Below are 22,208 nucleotides of genomic sequence, written 5' to 3'. Positions count from 1 at the left end.
GAGACCAAGGTGAAGTAAAGCTCATTCAGTTTATTGATTAATGGAAAATATATCACATCTTTACATCTTTTGAGACACCTTCAGGAGTCAAGTCCATTACCGTTTACTTCATCATATCAGAATCAAATGTTGTTGATTAAAATGCCTCGGAGTGGTATTAAGTTTCAATCCCTCCAACGATGACTCGCCTCAACTGTTTAAATGCTGAAACCGGTCCGATTAATTGCTACAACCCTTCCTCGTGTTTTATTAGAACAGGCCGACTACGTTAGGTATTTGTAAATATACAGGACAGTAAATGTATTCCGTTGAGTTAAACAAGCAAGCAGTTTTGGAGTAGAAATCACTGGACTACAAACCGAAGATGGAACAGCTGAAAAAAGACGAGAAATTAAGAAAACGCCACTTGTTATCGCAGCGGTCAGATTTTTCTTTTTTCTTTTTGCAATATCCACATGATTAATACCGAGTGCAAAATTTGATGTCTTCTAGTGTGAGAGTTCCGTAGACGCATAGAATTTTCTCAGAATCTTGCGAGAATGTTGAGGCATTTGGGAAGCATTATGGCACATTTCAAAACCGAAAAGAAAACAGAGCACGGGCCATTTACTACAACAACAATAACAACAGGCAATGCAAACTTTACGACACACCAATATACTGTATATATATCGAGAGAGAGAGAAAGAGAGAGAGAGAGAGCAAGAGCGAGAGAGAGAGCAAGATATTTTGTGATCAATACATAAATATTTGAGAACACGTTTAGAAAGCATTACATCAATATTGTATCGTCAGGATATCAATTTGCAAAACAGATGTATTAACAGCAGTCCTCCGGAGCGTCTTCACAACAATCAGCCTCAAGCAATACGTCACGGTAGCGTCTCGCTCGGTTGCCACGGCAACGTACAAAGCCACCCGCTCCAAACAACACCCCGTAGTGGATCGATCAATGTTCTAAGCCAAACTTTTGAAATGCTCATTTCCAACCAAGCATCAATGAACACCACAGACTGCAACTAGTTGCTCTTGAAATAACCAATAGTGACACTTTTTTTTTTTACAGATATATAGCTATATATGAAAGTATATACCTCCACTGTGTACAATATCTGACCACTACCTCTGATGGGATCAGAACCACCTTGTCGAGACAGGAGACCACCACAGAACGGCTGCATGCAAGAAGTCAAATTGGTATTGAGAGAATCGCCACTGGTGCTAGTAAAGAGGCAAGGTTGTTTTTGTTTTGTTTTTTTGGGTGGAAGCGAAAAGATTTTAAAATGACCGACTTCTCTAAAGCGATCGGCGCCATCGGTTCCTATCCCACCCCCCCTTGCAGTGGCAGCGCGGCTCTTTCCTCTAAATTATTCATGAGCTGGGTGACTCGGCAGAATCTTGGTCGGAAGTAAAAGGCCGTTGGCCCTCTTAAAGCTTGGTCCATTAACTTCTTCAGGGATTATTCTGTAGGTGTATGCTTAAACAGATACCTCAGAAGTACTTGGATGTATTACGCACAAATGGCCAAATTCTACATGTAATGTTTGATTTGTTTTTTTTTAGGGGCTAAAAAGGGGGTTTCATCAGCTGATAAATGTTCCTTTTTGTTCTTAAAGACAGTGATCTTAAGAGGACAAGCAACGTTAAAGAGAAAAATCAGCCTTCTCTTCACTTGGCGGTCATCATTTGGACAAATTCTGAAAGACAAAAAACACAAGCGCACACTAGCAGGTAAAGTGTGTGGTGATTTCAGATACTTCTTTTGAAATAAGTTATACACGTTTGTCTAGAATCGTTAAAAATGCACACAGATGGGAACCGCAATGTACTTCAATGCAGAGCTATGGCAGTAAACCGGTCTTTCACTTTTCTTGATAGTTATGGGGCTGAAACGGTGCCCATTAAAAAAGGTTTGGCCCTAAAATTGGTCCAGCAACCAACATTTGGACCTGGCTGATTATGGCTGCTTTAGAGCAACTCGTTGCCACGGAGCGGAAAAAGGTCAAAGCCAGTGGGGAAGGTTTGTTAACACTAACATTTGACATTTATTTTTGCTTGAAAGAGACTTGAACTCTTTCAAACCATCATGACAGGTCAGTGCAATATATTGTGCAGAATAAAGTCTGTGATACCATCAGCATAACAAAAAAGGAACATCTTACCCTCGTAGTTGACCTGACCATCGCCGTCAATGTCGGCCTCGCGGATCATTTCGTCCACCTCTTCGTCAGTGAGCTTCTCCCCCAGGTTTGTCATGACGTGCCGTAGCTCTGCTGCACTAATGTAACCGTTGCCGTCCTGCAGAAGGAGCATGCAAACATGGCGGTCATCACAGCTCCAAATTTCAACTGTGTGTGTGTGTGTGTGTGTGTTGGTGGGGGGGTTCACAAACACTCGCTCATACTACTGACAATGCAAGCCGTACTTAGTCCTTAGTGCAGAACTCTCGTTTAATGGCTGTCTTTGTTTTAATTTCAACCTTCGGCCATTGAGACTTTTTTATTCTTGTATCCTGTTATGAAAAATGCTGACATTATTCAATGGAATGGCTACCCGGGCTCAAAGGGGAACTCCTAATTGACTTCTGTGGACTAACATTTTTACCAAGATACACATACAATGGTACCCTGATCAACATCTGCACCAAGATTTTCTTGGTTGTAAGTCCGCTACCCGAATCCAAACAAGATATTGGAAACACTATAAACGAGAGTAAGGAAGTTACAGTCAAAATGGGGCGGTCAAAATCCTTTGAATAATTACTATATAAAAACAAACGGCGCAACAAAACATCCAGAACAAACGAACTCTACATGTAAAACATGTATTATACTGCCTCCTGCTGGCCATTGCACACACACACACACACACACACACACACACACACACACACACGCACACACACACACACACACACACACACACACACACACACACACACACACACACACACTAAAAGGAGCATCACTAATCAATGGGCACTTGACATGGAGAATTAAATTCTTTATCACATTCTGTTACATTTTTTATTACTGTACTGTATGTTTTTAAAAAGTGTGGTTTTAATTGTTTAATGACAATTTTGGCAGGGTTACTTTTTGGGAGGGTGGCTCGAAAGTATAAATGACATTTCCATTTGGACAAAATGAATTCTTTTACAAGTTTTCAGACATGTTGTCCCCCAAATGAGGCAATTCATTTGTCTGAATAATAAACATAGCAATTCAAAGAGAGCCTTCACGCCTAACTAACTTGCTATCAGCCATTGTCGTTCAAAAAAAAGTCTGAAGGCAACACAATAAAAACTAAATAAAACATAAAAGATGCAGTGGCAATTGTTTCAGTGTTCCAGACCTTGTCAAAGACTCTGAATGCTTCTCTGATCTCCTCCTCGCTGTCTGTGTCCTTCATCTTCCTCGCCATCATCGTCAGGAACTCCGGGAAATCAATTGTCCCATTACCTAACCCGGCACAAATAGCAACTGCCATGAACATTTGAAAATATACATTAAAACAAGACAAACATTACACTTAACAAGCCAGACAAAAGTCTTCATCTTTTTTTTAACAATATCCTTGAGAATAAGATGACGGTGGTAACTCCAGATTACGAATAAAATTGTAACACTTCAGTTCTAGTGGTGCAGGGTATTTAAGTGAAGTAACCTAAACTGGTGAAGGAAACGCCTTACTTTTAAGTGATTTCATTTGAATTGATAGTATTTCTTTACCAGGTTACAAGAAAATGAAAGGAGAACCAATTCTTATTTAGAATTAACCACAACCTGATCTGTTAGAAAACCACAATTATTTTACATGACATTTTATTTCAATTGTGGCAACCATGATTACAAACGTGTAGAAGCAGCCTAATTCCATTCATTTTGCGAGTATTGTCACACACAGAAGCTCAAATTCAAATGCGTTGCTCTCCTCCTCACCGTCCGCATCGACCTCATTGATCATGTCCTGCAGCTCGGCCTCGGTGGGGTTCTGGCCTAGGGAACGCATGACAGTACCGAGCTCCTTGGTGGTGATGGTCCCGTCACCGTCCTTGTCAAAGAGCGAGAACGCCTCCTTGAACTCTGCATGTTGACAATTAATACAAAAGGCTCGCCGTGAGACTCGCAGTAGTAAGAGAGCATGCAAAGTTAAACGGTGCCATCATGTGCGTGCGTTTGTGTGTCTATGACTCATTCAACTCTTTAAAATGCTTAAATAAATGAATGTTGGAAGGATGCCTGAGTAAAAGCGCTGGTGAATTTTTAGCATTGACTCCAAAATAAATATGTGAGGTTTTTGCAGAGGAGAATGATTCAGCCCTGCTGATTTCCGCTTTGGCTGAATGATGTCAAGCGGCTTGTCAGAGAATACCAAGTGACAACCGCAGGCTATGTGTTTATCCTTTGCAGTCGATCATCTCTCTGTCACCTCAGAGCTGCTAAAGCTAAGAGCACGGCTGCGCTATGTACTCACCTGCAATCTGTTCCTCGGTCAGCTGGTCTGCCTGTTGACAGAAGACGACATTGATAAATCATTAGCGGCTGGCTCACTTTCACTGAAAAGAGATGCCAGATGACCGACAACAATTCTCACAAACTCCCACATTTTATCCATTTGCCATATTTCAGTAGAGTACCGATATTTCATAGACAAATTGCATCTCTGACCGAGTTGAAGAAAGGTGTTCATTCTTTTTGATACAAGCATACACGGATATTGAATTTTGCGTAGGACCCCCTTATGAAAAATCTCAGCAGTGTGCCTTGCCTGAACTAAAAAATTGATGCGGAGGTCAGTAACTGTGTGAGGTCTTTACTTGGCCAGTCCAAGCAAGTCAGACAGCGTGTCCAGTTAAAGCCGCGAAAGTGTGATGAGGACCGGGTATAAATACGCCACTGCCCGAAATACTCAACGTCTGCTATAATTAGTGAGACGCGAATAGGGTCGCCTATGTAGCACACCAAAGATTACCGCCACTAAGCACCTTTTTTTTTTTATCTTTAATTGAAACCCTGTAACGTTCACTTTGTTATCAATGTTGAGTGTACCTGCTGCTCTGCTCAACATCTAGTTTCAATGACAAACATTAGACCATCTGAAGTGGGCTCACTTTATATTTTATTTTTAATCATGTTAAATGTTTGTCTTTTTAAGAATCTTGTTTACAATCATGTTTGGACAAAAGGGACTTTTCAATTTCACATTATATGTGACACGTTTTTTTTCGTGAATTCTCCCGTTACTTGGGTATCCTCTACTTCAAAACCGTTTGAGTTCCATGATAAGGTTTACTGAAAACGCGCTAAATCGTCCATAGGTTGTCTATACATGCCATGTGATAGGCTAGCGACCAGTGCAAGTCAGGGTGTACCCCACCTGGACTCACCCAAAGTCGTAATCAGCTTTCACACTGCACTTCCTCAAGGTGATAGATTTGCACAGCGGCTTGCACAGAGCCTAAGAGCCAGTGGGACCATATTTGGAGGTGCTGACGTAGCAGATTACAGGAAGTAAACGCAAATTTTTGTCGCAGGTTTATTTGAAAAGCAGGCCTGACCATAAAAAGATATATTTTTGATTGTTAAAAAAAATAATAAAAGGTTTTTCATTTTTAGGGGACGAGTTGCAGAAAAGGGAAAGGGGGGCCTCCGTTACAAATGACCCTAAGAAAATATGGAGGTATTTAATCTTGTTTGTGAACTTCAGTTCCACCAAGAGCACTGAGGAATTTTATATTTCAGCCTGATCGGGGAATGGCTAACAGAAAATGTCATCTCTCATGTGTCCAAAAGCTCAGGGAAATGAGACAATGCGTTTTCTTTACCTTACAATACTCCTGCACGTAGCCTCACAAAAATCCTCCGATAACATGACACCAGATACCCTTTACCAGCTTGTCATGTCCTACACTATTCCGCCCTCTCTGAGGGTGCAATGCGCAGTTTAGCAGATAGTAAACAGTTCTCAATTCAGTGTGCTTGCTTCAAGCTGTTTGACACTCCCAGTTGAACTTGACAGTAAAACTAACACAAAATAAAGATAATTACACATTGTCTATATTAACAAGCCTTGCTATATAGTACACGTTGCAAAATGCTACAGACAGGCTGATGCAACATTTTGAGAATAAACTTTTAGAGCACAAATATTTGACAACTTATAACAACATAACATCACATAACATAATGACGTGACGTACTCTTGTTTCACTGACATGTGAACAAGTATGACCATATTTACTTTCGTAAACACAATTACGTCGTTTTTTTGTCTGTGTCACTCTCTAGGGGCAACAATTTTCTCCACTTTCTGTCAATTGAAAATGACATCACAGTTGCTCAGGGCTCATGTAACAACTAATCACAGTTCACCTGTTTTCTGAGTTCAGTCATGCAATGTCTGTGAGCTTAGCTGTGATTTATCATTAGCGTTGAGCAACTGTGATGTCATTTTCAGTTGACAATAAGACGTAAAATGGCTGCCCCGTGACATGGATTAAAAAACATGGATTTTGCTTGAATGGAGATGCATATAATACTATTATTATAAAGATTTTATTTTATTTTTTGCATGGCTTCCCCTTTGTGTGTTTTTTTTTACATTTGGCCACATGTCTGAGAAATGATACAGTTGAGTGAATTGTGTAATGTTCAACAAGTTAGTGTTTTGACTAAGGTTGCAACTATTACTTCAATCGATTAAGACTTGAATTATTTTTCAAATAATATATGGATTGGATCAAACAATATTTTTCAATTTCCATACCTTCCTAAGAGGACGGTACATTCCACAGACAATGAATTAAATTCACAAACAAAAATTAAAGATTCAGCTACCCTAACCTATTGCTTCCCGAATTTGAGCCCAAGTTTTGATTTGATTAAACACTAAGAAAACTCCACTTTCATTTCAGTGTTTAGATTTTGATATTCAAACTATTTGGACATTTTTAAAAAGATAAACAAGGTCAATAGCTGATAATCAAAATAGTTAATTTGATAGTTGTGAATATATTTATGTTTGCACATCTGCTTTTGCCCTATATTTTTGTTTAAAATAAAGTACATTTTCATCAAAAGAGCAAGCCATAATGGAATTATCAAGAAGACCATCAAATTGTCCTCCTACTTGTTCTGGGAAAAAAAGTGTTTTCAGTGCATCCTACTGAAGGTGGATGCTACGGCATCTTCAAGTCAATCTGTCTGAGTCATCTGGACGTAGGGGGTGCGGTTAGTAAGAACAATGCAAACCAATGCCAACGATATATTTTCTTTGTAAATAGCAGTGATCTGATCAAATGAAACAAGTGGAGAAGTTGGCTATATCGGCGGCATAGTTGACGGCGTTTCCGAATGAGTTTCTTCACATTGTGAAGGGTGCACTGCAGATGATGACAGCCTACTGCGCCAAGCATGGCTTGGTTGAAGCGGGAGGGGAGGAGGGGGGATGGGATGGGTGGCACAGGAGGAAAGGGGCTGGGGGGTGGCATGGAGGCTCATTCAGTGGAAGCAGAATGCGGTTTAACGGCATGGCGCAGGAAGCACGCCGTCTGAACGTGCATCTCAAGCACACCACCACACGACTACCTGTGGGCAGTGCTCTTATGTAATGCAATTGGGGTGGCGAATACGCTTTTTAACGCTTGTTGCGCATGCCAGAGTAGATCCACAACCCTCTGTTGATGCATACCCGCGCGAGCTGATTGCTACGGCTGCAGGCGCCTTATTGCGCGACCATTTACCAAAGCGTTCGCGAACGTTTTTATACATCTGCCTCCTCGCGAAAGGTTAGAAGAGACGAGATGAGTTTCAAGATAACACCGGGGCCGGGTGATCTATTCTTAGCAGACCCTTTTCGCACCACCACGCCCACACTCCTTCGGACACATTTAGCTACGAGGAGGCTGCAAAAAAAGGGGGGAAAAACGCCTGTGCAGCACATGATTAAACGCCTTTGTAAATCATGGAAATGATTAGCGAGCTATTACGCCGCAACGCCGTGGATGCGGCGTCAATTTTATTACACTGTACAAAATAAAAGGTGCGCAGCAGAAGCTTCAGCAACAGAAATATAAATGATTCAAATAAAACGAAGCGAAGATCGAAACATACCATCCAATATTGATTACACGCAGTCGTAAGTGGTCGTTATAAAGCCCAGATAGGAACAGCCCTTTTTAGCTAGCTAAGCTCATTAAAAAAAGACACACACACATTTTATATACCGTATATCCAAAAACAGGATTAAATGTTAATTCACACGACGAGCTTTAATGCGATTTACTCAGAAGTAATAGCGTCCCATCGAAGGCAGTTTCATATATTGGCTACAATATCGGGTGCTATCCACGTTCATGTCCAAGCTAGCTAACCACGTAGTTGGCCTGGTACTCACCATTTTGACTTTTCAAGCTCCGCGAAGATGGAGGGGGGGAAAAAAACGTCAAGCTGTAGCTTTGAGACGTAAAATAGCTCAATGACGCGCAGTCTCCCGAGAGTAGTTTATTCTAATTCGGCTTTATTCGCGTATGCGACTGGGATTCAATTGAGACAGTAGACCGTTATTGCGGTGGAGTTGCCCGGAAACCTCAACCGAGAGACGCCGGCCTGTCATGCTCCACTCGGACGAATGTATCCCTCCGCCCGAACATTGCTTGACCTCCACGCGGTGTGAAAAACCGTCCTAAAATTCTCCTCATTATTAACGTGGCGTACTTTAAAAATCTAAATAGTTAATTTTTCTTTGGTACATTTTAATTTAAGCTCGTTTCATTTCACCAGCAAAGAGGGTCTATATTGCACTAGAACACCGCTATGCGCAATGATACCACCCCAGCACGCCATAAAGAGGATGGAGCTGTATGGAGGATTAAAACTGACAATACTATTAACTGGTAAACATAATCAAGCCATAAGCACCCCGTCAACATTTCGCCGTGTACTTAAATGTATTACAATATGCAATAAAATGTTAATATATATCTTTATTGAAAAAAAGAGTTGAAGAGAATGTTCCAGAAATATAATCCCAGTAAATTATCTGATCATAGGCAGTGCAAAGTAACAATTACAATATTGTATGTATGTATGTATGTATATATATATATATATATATATATATATATATATATATATATATATATATATATATATATATATATATATATATATATATATATATATATTTTTTTTTTTTTTTTTTTTTTTTTAAATGAACATATATGAACCAAGACATTCACACCATGTAGGCAGATGTCAGCCTCAAGTTAAAGCCACATTGCTGCAAGTGTTATCCTAGGTAAATAACCATAAGAACAACAGTAGTACAATATAGAAGTTACCTCAATCATTGTACAATATTTGTAGTCAAAGTTACAAATTTGTTTCGACAACATATATTTAATTTACATGCAATCTTTTTTCATTTCGTTCCATACTGTGCATGTCTCAGTAGAGTCACTAGTCATTTGGGGCCTATCCAGGTACATGGTGGCCATCAGGAATCTCAGGTCCATTTCAGGACCAGCCAAACCAGAGACAAATCCTTTTGTGTTTTGCTAACTTGGTCAATAAAGATTAATTCAAAGATTTCAAATGACTATATTAGGAAGTGATTCCTTACTACTGTGTGAATTAGTCCTAAATTCATTGTTTTGTACTCCATGACAAACTGTTTGTACTTTGGTCTCATCACAACAGCAGGCATTCCTTGCATGTGGACAGCCTACACAGTCAGATAGACAGCGGAGTTCCAGAAAACGACTGTAAGCCCTCGCCAGTGTCCTCATTATGCAGCTGAGTCCTTGTCTGATAATCACAGAGATGGTGTTAAAGAGGGAGTATGTGCAGCACACTCCGAGAAGCATCACAACGCAGTTTGCCACCTGGTACGCTCGGATCGCCTCGTGTTGCTTCCTCTGGACACTCACAAAGTCTCCAAAGCCCACCGTGCTGAAGGCCACAAAGCAGAAGTAGAGAGACTCCAGGTACGTCCACCCTTCCATGGCAGAGTAAAGCGAAGCCGCACCACACGCGACAACCATGACGGCAACAAAAAGCAACATTGTCACATGGTACGTGGGCGGCTTCCATTCATTTTTGCGGCCACCTTGACAGCCTCTGGACTCCAATCTGCTGTGTTGGATTCTCTTGGAGTGGCACCAGAATAAAACGACTCTCAACAGCGTGGTGGCTCTCTCCAGGAAAAGAGTGAGGAAGAGCATGGCGGCCGGGCAGCCGAACAAGCCGTAGAATACTAGCAAGACCTTCCCTGCAATTGTGGATGGGGCTGTCATGCCAAACCCTATCGGGAAACAAGGCATCATTGTACAGAAGACGTTTATTTAGACGGTGTTTTCAAGGGATACTTTGCGTAGGTAGCCATTTTCAGCAATTAAAAAAAGTAAATATATTGCGTGTAGTTGATCAAATTCCATTATTTTTAATTGACAAATCTCTAAAAACTAATTTCAACAGTTGCTGTGGACTGAAAGTGGCATCAGAAGTGCTCAAAGTTTGGATGACCATTCAAGGCTCACCTGTTCTGGGTGTGGTCACGTGACATCACAAGCTGAGCTGTGATTGGTCATTACCTAAGCTCTGAGCACATGTGATGTCATTGTCAGTCAACAGGTGGCAAATTGATTTTTACAGGTAGTAATTGTACTTGAATTTACTTATCAAATGGTATAATTGTACACAAAGTACCGGTAGTTATTTCGTACTGCTGAAAACAGCTGGACCAGTAAAGTATTCCTTTAAGTCCCTGAAAATGTGTTTGTAGTTTCACATATTGTTGATCCTGTACAATAACAGTTTTCAAATGGGGACAGAGTATATGAAATCTATTCAAGGAGAACGTGAGGTTTTCCAATTAAGAGCAAATTAGTTGGAACACATAGCAATTACCTCCTTTTCTGAAGTTGCTAAATAAAATATGCACAGCATGTTTTAGGTTTTATTTTTTCACCCAAAAACGTTTGTGATGGTCTGACGAGGTTTTGGTTGAAAGAATATAGGGTGTAAATCATGAAAAGAGGTTGAGAACCACTGCCAAAATGAAAGCCCCACAATTGTCCATGAAAAAATTGAAACAGATCCAACAGAAATAGTTGAAAATACATATTGACAAGGGGCAAAGCAGAATTTCAGGGAGAATGTTCTGTGGTCTGATGAGCCAAAAGTGGAGCTATAATTCTGCTTTATAGTCTAGGGCTGCTTTTTTTTTTTTAATTTACACCAGGCCCTAAATGGCTTAAACGTATGCATTGTACAATGGAATTTCATAAACTAATGAAATAATAATCCAGGAATAGTGGGGCAAAATACACTTCCTAGCTTCAGTGTTTCAGATGGGTTGCAGATCATTGGTCCTTTTACAGGCTAGAGACCAAAACAAATTACTGTACTAGAAAGTCACATTGAGATGTACAGAAATCAATTCATACACATTCCTTGTAAGTGGAATGGAACAATAACTCTTTGTTTGAGAGTCCAAACAGGACAAACACTTTGAGTATAATGGCAGATACAATTTTAATTTTAATTGTGTGTGTTTGTGTGTGTGTGTATATATATATATATATATATATATATATATATATATATATATATATATATATATATATATATATATATATATATATATATATATGTATATATATATATGTATATATGTATATATACACATACACACACACACACACACACAGGTATGCAACTGCTCATGCAAGCTGACTGCTCAGAAATGAGTGGTTTTCACTTGCACTGAAATTATTTTTAAATGCCACTGACTGAATCATTGGAACCATTGTGGAACACTACATATCTCACAGTTACATGTTTAAATGTCAGTAACATGGAAATAGTGGTTAAAAAAAACAAAAACAAAAAAAAGGACAATAATGCTTCCTGCTTCATCGTTTCCACAGTGACAGTCTAAAGATAGTGAAAATAGTCATAAAGCAACGAATGGATCTTTGTAGATCGAATTTGTTTAACTTTAATCTAAATGACTTGTTTGTCCCTCATGGATTCAGGGGGGAATATTGATGAACTGTCGTGGAGGTTGAAACACCTCCGGTGTGGGCGTGACTGAATCAATGTCACTCAAGATTCCTACCTAATTAGGTAGAAATAATCTGTTAAATTGAATCTAATTGCTAGAGTTTTGCTTTAGAGCGTAAGAGTGATGACTGACCATCAGTGTAACCTTTATTTTGAAATGTTAAAAAAACGTATTTTTTTCACTTTTGTGGTTTCAGGGTGGAATTATGTGTTTGGATGGGGTAAGTTAGTTAAAAAAACTTTTAGACAATGATGACCGTCTATTGAATGTAGACATGATTTATAAAAAAAAAAAAAAAACATCCATTAACAAGCATTAAATCATTGACATATTTACTTCCAGCCTAAAAAAATAGATATTTGACATTTCCAGCCGTCAATGACAGCAAATGAGTACAATCATAATACGCTATCATCAACTATTCTGTATGTCCAAATTATCTGAACTGCTGGACTTCTGAACTCACCAATCGTGGACACCACAGTCCCCACAAAGTAGAAAGCTCCCGGAATGTCCCACAGAGCTCTGCCTCGTTCCACACGGACCCCCGCCATCCTGGCCACCTCGTAGTGATGTAAAAGAAATTTCACATCTTGCAAACTAATGTTATGCACATGACTGAAGTCCCTTAGTCTCTTTTGCCAATGCTGGCGGGCCATAATTTCCGCTGATCTCTCCAAAGAAGAAAATAAGACAGCGCCAGCCAGCATGTAAAGGGCAATGAGCACTCCGAGGAGGATGAAGCGAGCAGTAGCCGCACTTGGTGACGCCAGAGAAGGCCAGGAATCTTTCTTGAGTGGCATTGGGGAAAAAAAATCCTGAAGACTGATTTGCTCAATGAGTCGGAAAAATATAGTGCATTGAACATGCACATTCACATCAAACAAACCTATTCTTGATTTTAAAACAACAACTCCCATATCCAATTGTGTTCTGGTTACATCAGCTTGTGCAGATGGTTTTAAGGGAGACTTTAATGATGTTTGTTGGTAGGCTCCTGCTTATCACCAGCTCAATAATCAGTCTTTACTCTACGTTTATGAGCCACAAACATGTTAAGTCCATAAACATAGAGGCTGCTGATGCAGATCCATGGATACACAAATACACACACATAGACACGGCACACAGTAACACACAGCAATAAAGTTATGCTCACTTGCTCAACCTCTCACGTAGCTGTGTTAGAGAGACAGGCATGATAATAAAAATACAATTTAGACAGTATTTATAGTTTTGATTGAATATGTTTGATGTACAACTACCCCTCAACTGATAGGTGTTTTTAGTAGTTTGCCCCACTTGTGATCACTCCCTCTAACATGATGTACTGTACTCACTTTGTCCAGTGATGTTTGAGTACCTGAAAAATTAGTGACATTGTATGAAATGGGAGAGCAGTAAATCGTCATTAAAGACTTGTGCTTTTGAACCAGGGTTACACTTAAAAGTCACAAAAATCTCTAGGTGGCATTCAAAAAATGGCCAGACATAAAGTGACCATTCAGAGGTAAAACGAAAACAACTTGTGACAGAGTTAATGGATGCTACACAAATTACTGGAATGATTGTATTGTACTGAAATTACTTTACAGAAGTAAGTTCTGAGAAATGTAATTGATCCAACGGCAAGCATTTCTATTACTCATTTTGACAAGCCATTTTGACAGACTGGCACTTTTATTTCCACCCGCACGGTGGCAGTAGTTTACTTTCTAATCCCGAAGCCGCATATAAATTACAACAAAAGAAGACCCAGCAGCGTTGGTTTTGTGTGTAATGTACCATTTTACTTGGAAGTTGCTATCACCAGGGTAGAGTCGGTAAGTGTTAAAACACGCTTATTTGAGTTTTATTATGCAATGTTTGTCTATGACTGTATAGTGGTTTTATCACCACTTTAAAAGTGGCTTTTACTTTGAGAAACATACGACGGGAGCACATGACCCGTGGATCTTTTACTCGTCCTTTTCCTTTTATAAATAAAGTCCCAATTCGAGGAATGACAACGCCGGTGCCCGTGCTTCGTCTGCCCAGAGGCCCGGACCCTCACAGCCGCGGCTTCGACCCCAATTCCCCTCGCTACATCGCTCTCTGTCCCACGTCCATCACTTCTTCCTTCTCGTCATGCGCGAGCGCAAACCCGGAAGAGCTCGAGAGGGAGCAGCACACGCGTGCGCAGTTGCGAGAGCGCTTCCTCAGGTGTCTGTTGGCCACCCGCGACAAGAAGGTGAGCTTCCACATGCACGGCGACGTGACCGTAGATGCCACGTTCGGATGCTGCGACATCGACGTGCTCAACCTGCAGGTTTCCGACCTGCACACTCCCTTAGGCGTGCAGAAGGAAGCGCTCATCAGATGCCAAGACGTTATTTCATACACGTTTGACTTGTGAACTTCCGGCGCACGTCAAGACGGACGTTGTGGTTGGCTTTGCCTTTTCAGCAACCTAAAAGTACAGTACTACTTTCTTTCTGACACAAGATGGCGCCATACTCGCATATTTTTCTATCGAGGTGACTTTGTAGGCAGACTGCTTACATCTTTGTTTTTTTTTTGTAGTTGATTTGTTCATACCACCTACCAAAAATGTTACAAAGTGAATACACCTATGTACTGTATGTTTATTTGTGCTGTTATTGTTAGTGCATTTGAACAAAGATACTGTGCACGATTGTGAAAATAAATCATTTTCAGCAGACCGTTAGGATTTTTTTTTCTCTCCTGGGGCTTATGGGCTGTTTGTCTGACATGTAGGGGTGCTTATCAATTTTCATCACTCATGGTTGTTTTTTAAACGCAGTAAAAACACTGCCAATGCATGTTCCGTATGTAAGGAGGTTTAGTGAGTTTGGCTTAAGAATTTTAAACATTTAATAAGTTACTACTGTGTAATGGCAAAAATATGAAAAGGCGTCAATTATTTTCTCAATTATGTTTAATCCACAATCACTAATTAATATTGTGCCTGTGGAATATTACTTGAGCATGCAAATCCACCCGTTATCCATCTCAGCCATTTTGGCAAATGCTATCAATTGAAAATGACATCATGATTGCTCAGGGCTCAATGACCAATCATTGCATACCTTTTTTCTTTGTCATGTGACATTTGCCAACTTTAACTGTAATTATTTGTTACCAGAGTCCCACGAAACTTTATTATAAGGTCCTGTAATCAATGAAACGGGAGTGTGCACTTCATCTCCAAACACACCGCTTGAGTTGTAGATACTTGAGTGTCAGAATGAATTTCTGAACGCCTCCTTAATTTTGTCGACCCAAAGTGACTAAATGGCTGCCCCCAGATATGGGAGAAAAAAGTGGATTTTTCTGCTTAATTCAAATCCCACAAATGCAATGGTAAACAAAAGATTAGACTGGTAGGGGTTCCAGATCATGTTAATAATTAAAAAAAAATACTTGACTTTCCCTTTAAAAAGCAAAACCTCCACCGCTTGACTGTTAAACACAAGTTGCATGATTTATTTTTTATTTTTTCCCTGTAATGTAAACAAGTTAAACACTGACCACAATGGATGCCAGAACACATCTGTCATATAGCATTGTGAGCTGCGGGATTCCTCATTGTTGTGCCAGTCTGACGAGTAGGGGACATCAATACTATTTAATCTTCCTAAAAGGTGTATTTTGCGAGTTCCAATAAGTCATTTTATTTGAGTGCCATTAGGCGGCCGTGCTCCGCCTGCGTCTCTCCCTCTCTCGCCTGTTTTTTTTTTTTTTATTCGTGTGTGTGTGTGTGTGTGTGTGTGTGTGTGTGCACCTGAATTATCCGACCACTCAATGGAGACAGTCATCAATGAGGGAGTGACTCATCCCTCCTCTTCGCCCTCCCTAATCCGAAATATGACTTAAATGACGTCATCGGGGGGGTGATTCAATCAGGAACCCCTCAAGGACGAGCAAGGTTAATTTTATTTACGCAGACATGCTTGTTGTGTGGGCAGCAGCCTCAGACACTGTCACTTCTCACCTCCATGACGAGTACTCATGTACACCACGTGATGGCTGTCCATTATATTTGCATACCAAGTGGTGATGTGCACAAGTATTTAGATGGTAAAAGTCAATGACAACTTGACTTCCTTTTATTCTGATTTGTGTGTTTGTTATGTGGTTAACATTTCTACAGGACGGAGGTTCTCAAACTTTTTGCATGCCTCCTTTTTTCAGTTGAAAATTTTTTCAATATATTTGCTTATGCTTATCTTGCCACCATTATTCCTTGGAAATCAACAAATACATGAGCAACAAACATAACTCCATTCATCACACTGGTTACTTAAAAAAAAAAAAAATACACCATTGTGTTTACCAATATAGTCAGAAGTTCATGGTAGCCCGGTGCGTCTCCAACATAAAGCCGGGCCCCCAAGGGTTTGCACCCCCCAGTTTGAAAACCACGAGTGGTGTGAATCTGTGTGCTGCATTGAGTGGATCTCCTAGTTAAATTACGTCATCATATGCTGTTAATTAGGTGTTGTATGCGATTAAACAGTCTGATAATGTTGCCACAATTCATTCAGTGGGAGAAAAATGAATAAGTAACAATTCTAAAATCTGTATTGGGGTTTTAGATCGATTTCAGATGCACTATTCACATAGCAATGTGCTAATCATCTACAAGCGTGAGCTGAATTATTATGGCAACTTCTATTTGTAACCATGCCGGGAGACACTGTCTGAATGTTATCTCCTCACACTTTCCTGCGTCCCCACTTTCAGGGGAAAAACATCTCTGCCACTGCACGTGTGTGTGTTGGCGTACAGTTGGTCAGTCGTGATGGTCCAAGGAATCTGACCTGTGCGCGCAGCCGGTCGGCAGGAAGCACATTTCAAACTCCTTCCTGTTTGTGGCCCTCGCTCTCACACTTCCTGGCCCGTGTCTGATAACTTTCAAAAGCACTTCATCATCCTTCGCCCAAATCCAGACTGAAATAACTGGACTGTGACCTCAGGCTGAATTTATTTTTAGTATATTTCTTTATAACATTTCACAGACCTCTAGACCAAATGATATAACTTCCAAGAGTGGATAAAACCATATAAGGTCATTTGGAAAATAAGCTAGTTTACCATCTTTTGTTGATTCTCAGTAAACTAACACAACAATCTCTTAATACATGTTTGTAAACGTTGCCTTTGACTTTAGGCCTGTACAATGTATTCATTGAGCAAGCTTGTGTACAGTATGCATTTCTGTTCCTGAAACCATGACTCTGAAACATAGCGCAAACACAGGAGAAAGTGTAGCTGTTGTTTCCTCTTAATAATATCTGCTTTATACTTATGCTCTAACACACAGGTTTTCCTGGATGCATTTATATTTGCTGTGTGATAAATCTGTTTATATTTTCCTGCTCTCAAGTATATTGCAATTTCATTATTTCTTAGAGATATGGAAAATTTAACTGTGATATATCATTATCAATTATATCAGGTGAGAGGTGGCGATGATTACACTGAGAGGTTAAAATCATGGACAAAAGTCTTATTTTGTTGTATTTAAAATGTGTACGTCATTCAGCGATCTGTCTGCAAATGTTAGTCCTTTGTTGACGAACTGCCCATCTCTGAAAATCGCAACGTTCCTTCGCTACTTGTGACTAGTTACTATTTGTGGCAAGCTAACAAGGCTAGCTATTGCGTCAATTCTGTATAGGCCCATTGATTTTTGCCTTTGAGGGATGATATGAGTAAATTGAGGACTTTAAATGAGCAATTTTGCACCATAAAATTGTCCTTATTGTAGTCTCTCCTGTAGGTGGTGAAAATATATCATCATATTTACCAGGGTACTGCTAGGTTGTTTTACACTGCAATATTGCCACATCCGGAAACCAGTTTAGCTATTTAAGTTACTGATTTTAAAGTAACCCATTGGTCCATCTTCCATGCTGACATTATGGGTTCAGTTTCCATCCTGTAACTATGTGGCGTTTAATCTAAATAGTTGCCTGTGCGGATCAGTCGTGTGCAGCTTGCCGTTTGCCTTGAGTCAACTGGGATAGGCTTCTTGGATGGTTACACGGCTTTTATTTGATCAGTGTGATCTTAAAAATGTCTTGAATGTCTTCAAAATGTACAGTACGGTCAAGTTCTGAGGCTGCTTGTTTAAAACGGTGACGTACTGGCCTGTTGAATGGTGTTTTCAAGTCAGCCAGCTTGGGGTCACCACAATAGGAATGGCTTAGTCACTGTTAGTCCTCAGACTTGTTTGAGCAGCTATCAGCGGGGAATGTTGGAGGTGCTCCAATGATTGTGAGGGCCAGGAGCAATGTGGCAGCCTCACTTCCTGCGTCCAGCAGCCCGGGGAGATAAAGAAGGAGTGTGGGCGCACTGGAACACTGGCATTATGTTATTATGTGCGACCACAATTTTTAAGTATGGAAATTATGTTTCATTTGCACAATCATACCAAAGAATATTTTCTCATCGTAAAACAGCATTTACAGAATGACGCACAATAGGCTAAATATATGCAAAATAAATGAAAAATTCCTTATAAATTCTTATACATAAATAATGATTTGGCTAAGCAAGTTTTACGTGTGCTGCACAATGAAGATGCCGCCTGCACGTCAAGCTTCATTCTCGACAGGAAGTCACATAAAGATGAGGGAGGAGAAGGGAACTGCCAATTAAATGATCATTAAAGTTATCTTAATTTGTCTTTAAGACCCCATCATCAACCACTCCCTGTCCCGCTGCGGTAAACACAGGAAGATGCCGCTTATGACTATCTGTGATGCGGTCAAGCTGCTGACGTTCTACCTCCACTTGGATGATTATGTATGGACCCTGGGAGTTTGAGTTTGGGGCGTAACATTCATGGCCTTAGACAGTTTTATATATGGAGTAAGACTAATAAATGAAGTTGCATAATCTAATAAAATTCAGTGTAAGAGCTGGATTAAAAATGTGACCTCCACAAAAATGTACCCTGTTGTTTAACAATTCAATATATTCAGAATGAGTAAACAGATACAATTTCTCCAGTAATGTGTTACACGCCAAACTGAGAAACATTTATCGTAGTACTTCAGGTTTGAATACAATCGGACAATGAAACTGTGCTGCCCCTAAACATCGACAGTTTTTATTTAGTTGATTCTCCTGATGATCAGTTTTCGACTCAAAATGACTATTTATGGCTTGTTTGAATTTTTGACCGCTTTTTAGTTACTTTTAGCTAGCCACATATGCTGTAGTGCATTTCTACTCAATGGCAAGCCACTACAAACTCTGGTGAATAAATCATGATCCTTGAATGTGCTTTTATTGTAACCATTGAAGCAGATTGTTGCCGTTGAATTAGAGAGAAGGAAAAAGAACTCCATCTGGTGTTGGACAGGTGTTGTGGCAGTGGTTGTGGAATCCTTTCTTATTGTGAACGGCATCGCTCAACTGCCACCTACAAGAAGGCTCGCCAGTACTTTTCCATTGTTCTTCCTTCTTTTCTCTGCAGCTCACCTGTTTTCCCCGCTGCTCCGCCCACGCAACCCTCACACATCTTAAATCACTTAATCTGCGTCACTTTGCTCGCTCCCATCTTTCGCATCATCAAAACAGCTACGTCAACTGAGAATACCGAGGCTGAATTAATTGTTTCTGATTCCACTTAGACACGGGCTCACGTCCCAAGCCCGCGCTCCCGATCACCAGACAGCAATCTCTCTATCTTTTATTCTTCTCCCCAAGAGACGTGATTTACTTGTGTCAGGGACAAGGACATCTGCCTATTAGGAAGTGCCTCTGACGTAGGCATCCACGTCTCCTCCTCCTTATTATCCCCCTTCCCCATCTACCTTCTTCTTCTGCTTCTCGTCCTCCTTGCCTTACTCAAATTGGGGTCGCCAACCTTTTATCGTGCAGACTGGTGAATCATCAGCAAGACTTGCGCCACACAGCGAAGTGCGGAGGGACGCTCCCCATCCCGCCCGCCCGCCCACCAGCCAGCCCGCCCGCCCAGGATGCTTCCGTCCTCTTTCCCATATTAGCAGGGTAACCCGACATTGTCTGCTCTCTACTGTCATATCACTCTATCACACAGAGAGGACAAAGACGTGGACACGGTGGTGGACGTCAATGGAGTGGGGGTGGCGGTGGGGTCTGCTAAAGGGGCTTACGTGCTGATAGAAAAGTCTGTAACAAATCCGAATACATCAGAGTTATTTTGAAAAGGTGTAAAAACTCCAACTAAACTCCAATTCAGGTTGTCCCTGAACATGTTCCCATCAACTGGTTCAAATTTACATACTTCTCAATAACATATAATGCAAAGTGGGAGTAGGATTGTATTTCAGTCTGTAAGGGCATGCTGTATTTCAGAGATAATGATGTTTGGATCCAGACTTGGCTTTAAGATCGGTAGTCAGCTCAAGACCCATTGCAAACCTAGGCAATTGCCATTCTCTTTACAGGAGATGGTAGAGAGCCATAATCTGACCACTTGGACTTTAATCACGTGTTCTGAGGTGACAGTAACAGCAATATTCAGTTCAGAAGAATCTTTTTGGGAGTATAAAGTCTTTCAAGGTTAAGAACCTAACTCGGATTAGAATACAAGATCGATTTCTGGATTCAAACACTTCTGTGGTGACTTTGGTAAAGGCAGCAAAGGTTTCAACCACTTCTCTCAGAGTTCTTGGGCGATAGAAGGGTAGAAAATACACACTTATATGCTCACTTGGATAGAAAAACGTTGTTACTCCCACCAGCCGTAGCACTTACGAGTGTTTACAGCTGGGCCAGATGTGAAAAGCCGCATCTTGATTTAATGCAGCCTGAGATTATTTGCTGATGTTATCTTGCAGATTGAATCTACATAAACAGAGATGCTACAAAACAAGTGGAGCCTGTTTTAGCTTGCAAACTGCTAGCAATGCATAAACAATTCCCCTGTTCTTCCTTTTTTTTCTTCACATTTCTATACACTACATGAACAGTAAAACAAACCAACATTTCCCACTTTTTCGCCTCCTATGTGAAGGTTTTTCATACCTAGTGTCCTTAGTATATGTTTTGTTCTGTTAAGTCTTCAAGATCCTCTCCCTGCTCCAGATATCAATGAGAACACATGTATAGAGAGAGTTACATCCTGACACACACATAAACATCAACAGAGCGCATGGACTCATATGATGACTTTACCAATGCAGGGTATAAAAATTTACTATTTGCCCAAAGTCATGTTGCACTGGGAATGCATTTTCACGGTATCCCGCAGAGACGGTGGACCACACCTGCACTCAGCTGGTTCACGGAGGCTTACCTTGTTTTGGGCCTCGTACATCTGCAGCTATAAGACACACAAGCAGACAGTAGACCTATAAATAAAGCTTATGATTTGCCGTAAGTCGCTCACAATAAACACAGGCCTTGAGTTACCTTTGAATGCGTCCCAGAGGTCAGCTGCTTGTGTCCTGCGTGGGTCACAGCCTGGTGTATTTGTTTAGTTTAAATGACAAATTGTCTGGCTAAGATTGTGTCAACATGAAAGGTCAGTTTCCTGTCATTACTTACCACTTACACACACACATGCACACACACGTTTAATTTCATTTGCAAAACTGTACTTTACAGGAAAAGGTACATGCAAACACTGATGGACACAGTAAGGGAAATACTGTAGAATAAGTGGCCTATTCTTATAGTAAAAAAAAAAAAAAACAAAAAAAAAAAAAACATATATTACCGAAATAGTGTGCCAATAACCCTCAAACTGTAACTAAGGAACATTGCAATATACAGTAGTACTTAACATTTAGGCAAATTTCTGAGCGGTACAGTAAGCTAATGTTTAGCATATCTGTCTCACAGTCATGGGGATTTTATGTTTGGGTCTGGGCTACAACCTTGCATAGAGTTTGCGTGTTCTCCCCATGCTTGTATGGGTTTTCTCCACCGCATGTTTATCCGTAAAAGTACAGAATGTTTTGAATGCATTTAAAATAGCAAAAGCCATCTCATACAAATTGTAGTTGTGTGATTTAGCTGCGCTAGTTGCTATTCCAGGAAATACGGTATTTAATTCCTAATTGTGGTCCTTGTTACTGCTCCTTATCATTGTCCACAAACATTGAGCTCAGGATAAAGGAATGACATCTTATCAGTAC

At 40.4% G+C, this 22,208-nt stretch overlaps 3 protein-coding genes and 1 long non-coding RNA gene across 5 annotated transcripts; 2 read left to right on the top strand and 2 right to left on the bottom strand.

The window, feature by feature from the left end:
* Positions 1–10: 10 nt before the first annotated feature.
* Positions 11–8,632, bottom strand: calm3a (calmodulin 3a (phosphorylase kinase, delta)). Its single transcript, XM_088427000.1, has 6 exons — positions 8,398–8,632; positions 4,477–4,507; positions 3,942–4,085; positions 3,355–3,461; positions 2,163–2,298; positions 11–1,697 (listed from the first exon to the last, which is right to left on the bottom strand). Exons 1-6 carry the CDS (start codon positions 8,398–8,400, stop codon positions 1,669–1,671), a joined length of 450 nt encoding a protein of 149 aa, XP_088283126.1. The 5' UTR covers positions 8,401–8,632; the 3' UTR covers positions 11–1,668.
* On the top strand, positions 8,427–10,947 carry LOC148415780 (uncharacterized). Of its 2 annotated transcripts, none has more exons than XR_015867150.1 (3): positions 8,427–8,896; positions 9,702–9,988; positions 10,119–10,947. It is a non-coding gene; the product is annotated as an uncharacterized LOC148415780 (long non-coding RNA). The 2 variants fall into 2 exon arrangements; XR_015867151.1 differs by lacking the exon at positions 8,427–8,896 and adding an exon at positions 9,201–9,300.
* On the bottom strand, positions 9,625–12,872 carry LOC148415779 (potassium channel, subfamily K, member 13). The gene is made up of 4 exons (XM_088426999.1): positions 12,536–12,872; positions 10,111–10,305; positions 9,887–9,999; positions 9,625–9,809 (listed from the first exon to the last, which is right to left on the bottom strand). Exons 1-4 carry the CDS (start codon positions 12,870–12,872, stop codon positions 9,735–9,737), a joined length of 720 nt encoding a protein of 239 aa, XP_088283125.1. The 3' UTR covers positions 9,625–9,734.
* An 898-nt stretch (positions 12,873–13,770) lies between these two features.
* gemin7 (gem (nuclear organelle) associated protein 7) lies at positions 13,771–14,770 on the top strand. The gene is made up of 2 exons (XM_088427934.1): positions 13,771–13,892; positions 14,058–14,770. The coding sequence occupies exon 2, from the start codon at positions 14,072–14,074 to the stop codon at positions 14,462–14,464; it is 393 nt and encodes a 130-aa protein (XP_088284060.1). The 5' UTR covers positions 13,771–13,892; positions 14,058–14,071; the 3' UTR covers positions 14,465–14,770.
* The last annotated feature ends 7,438 nt before the right edge of the window (positions 14,771–22,208 follow it).

Source organism: Hippichthys cyanospilos, chromosome 11 (genome assembly GCF_059441005.1).
Source record: "Hippichthys cyanospilos isolate Australia breed blue-spotted pipefish chromosome 11, RoL_Hcya_1.0, whole genome shotgun sequence".
NCBI lineage: Eukaryota > Metazoa > Chordata > Actinopteri > Syngnathiformes > Syngnathidae > Hippichthys > Hippichthys cyanospilos.
This window is presented reverse-complemented; position numbering and strand designations above follow the sequence as displayed.

Excerpts from the sequence above, each read along its gene's own strand:
- calm3a (XM_088427000.1), bottom strand. Across the intron at positions 4,086-4,476 it reads GACCGAGGAACAGATTGCAG|AGTTCAAGGAGGCGTTCTCG; the intron begins GTGAGTACATAG and ends GTCAACATGCAG. Across the intron at positions 3,462-3,941 it reads CAATGAGGTCGATGCGGACG|GTAATGGGACAATTGATTTC; the intron begins GTGAGGAGGAGA and ends GTGCCGGGTTAG.
- LOC148415779 (XM_088426999.1), bottom strand. The coding sequence starts at position 12,872 with ATGCCACTCAAGAAAGATTCCTGGCCTTCTCTGGCGTCACCAAGTGCG. Across the intron at positions 10,306-12,535 it reads GACTGTGGTGTCCACGATTG|GGTTTGGCATGACAGCCCCA; the intron begins GTGAGTTCAGAA and ends GTTTCCCGATAG. Across the intron at positions 9,810-9,886 it reads AGGCGATCCGAGCGTACCAG|ACAAGGACTCAGCTGCATAA; the intron begins GTGGCAAACTGC and ends TGTGATTATCAG.
- gemin7 (XM_088427934.1), top strand. The coding sequence starts at position 14,072 with ATGACAACGCCGGTGCCCGTGCTTCGTCTGCCCAGAGGCCCGGACCCT.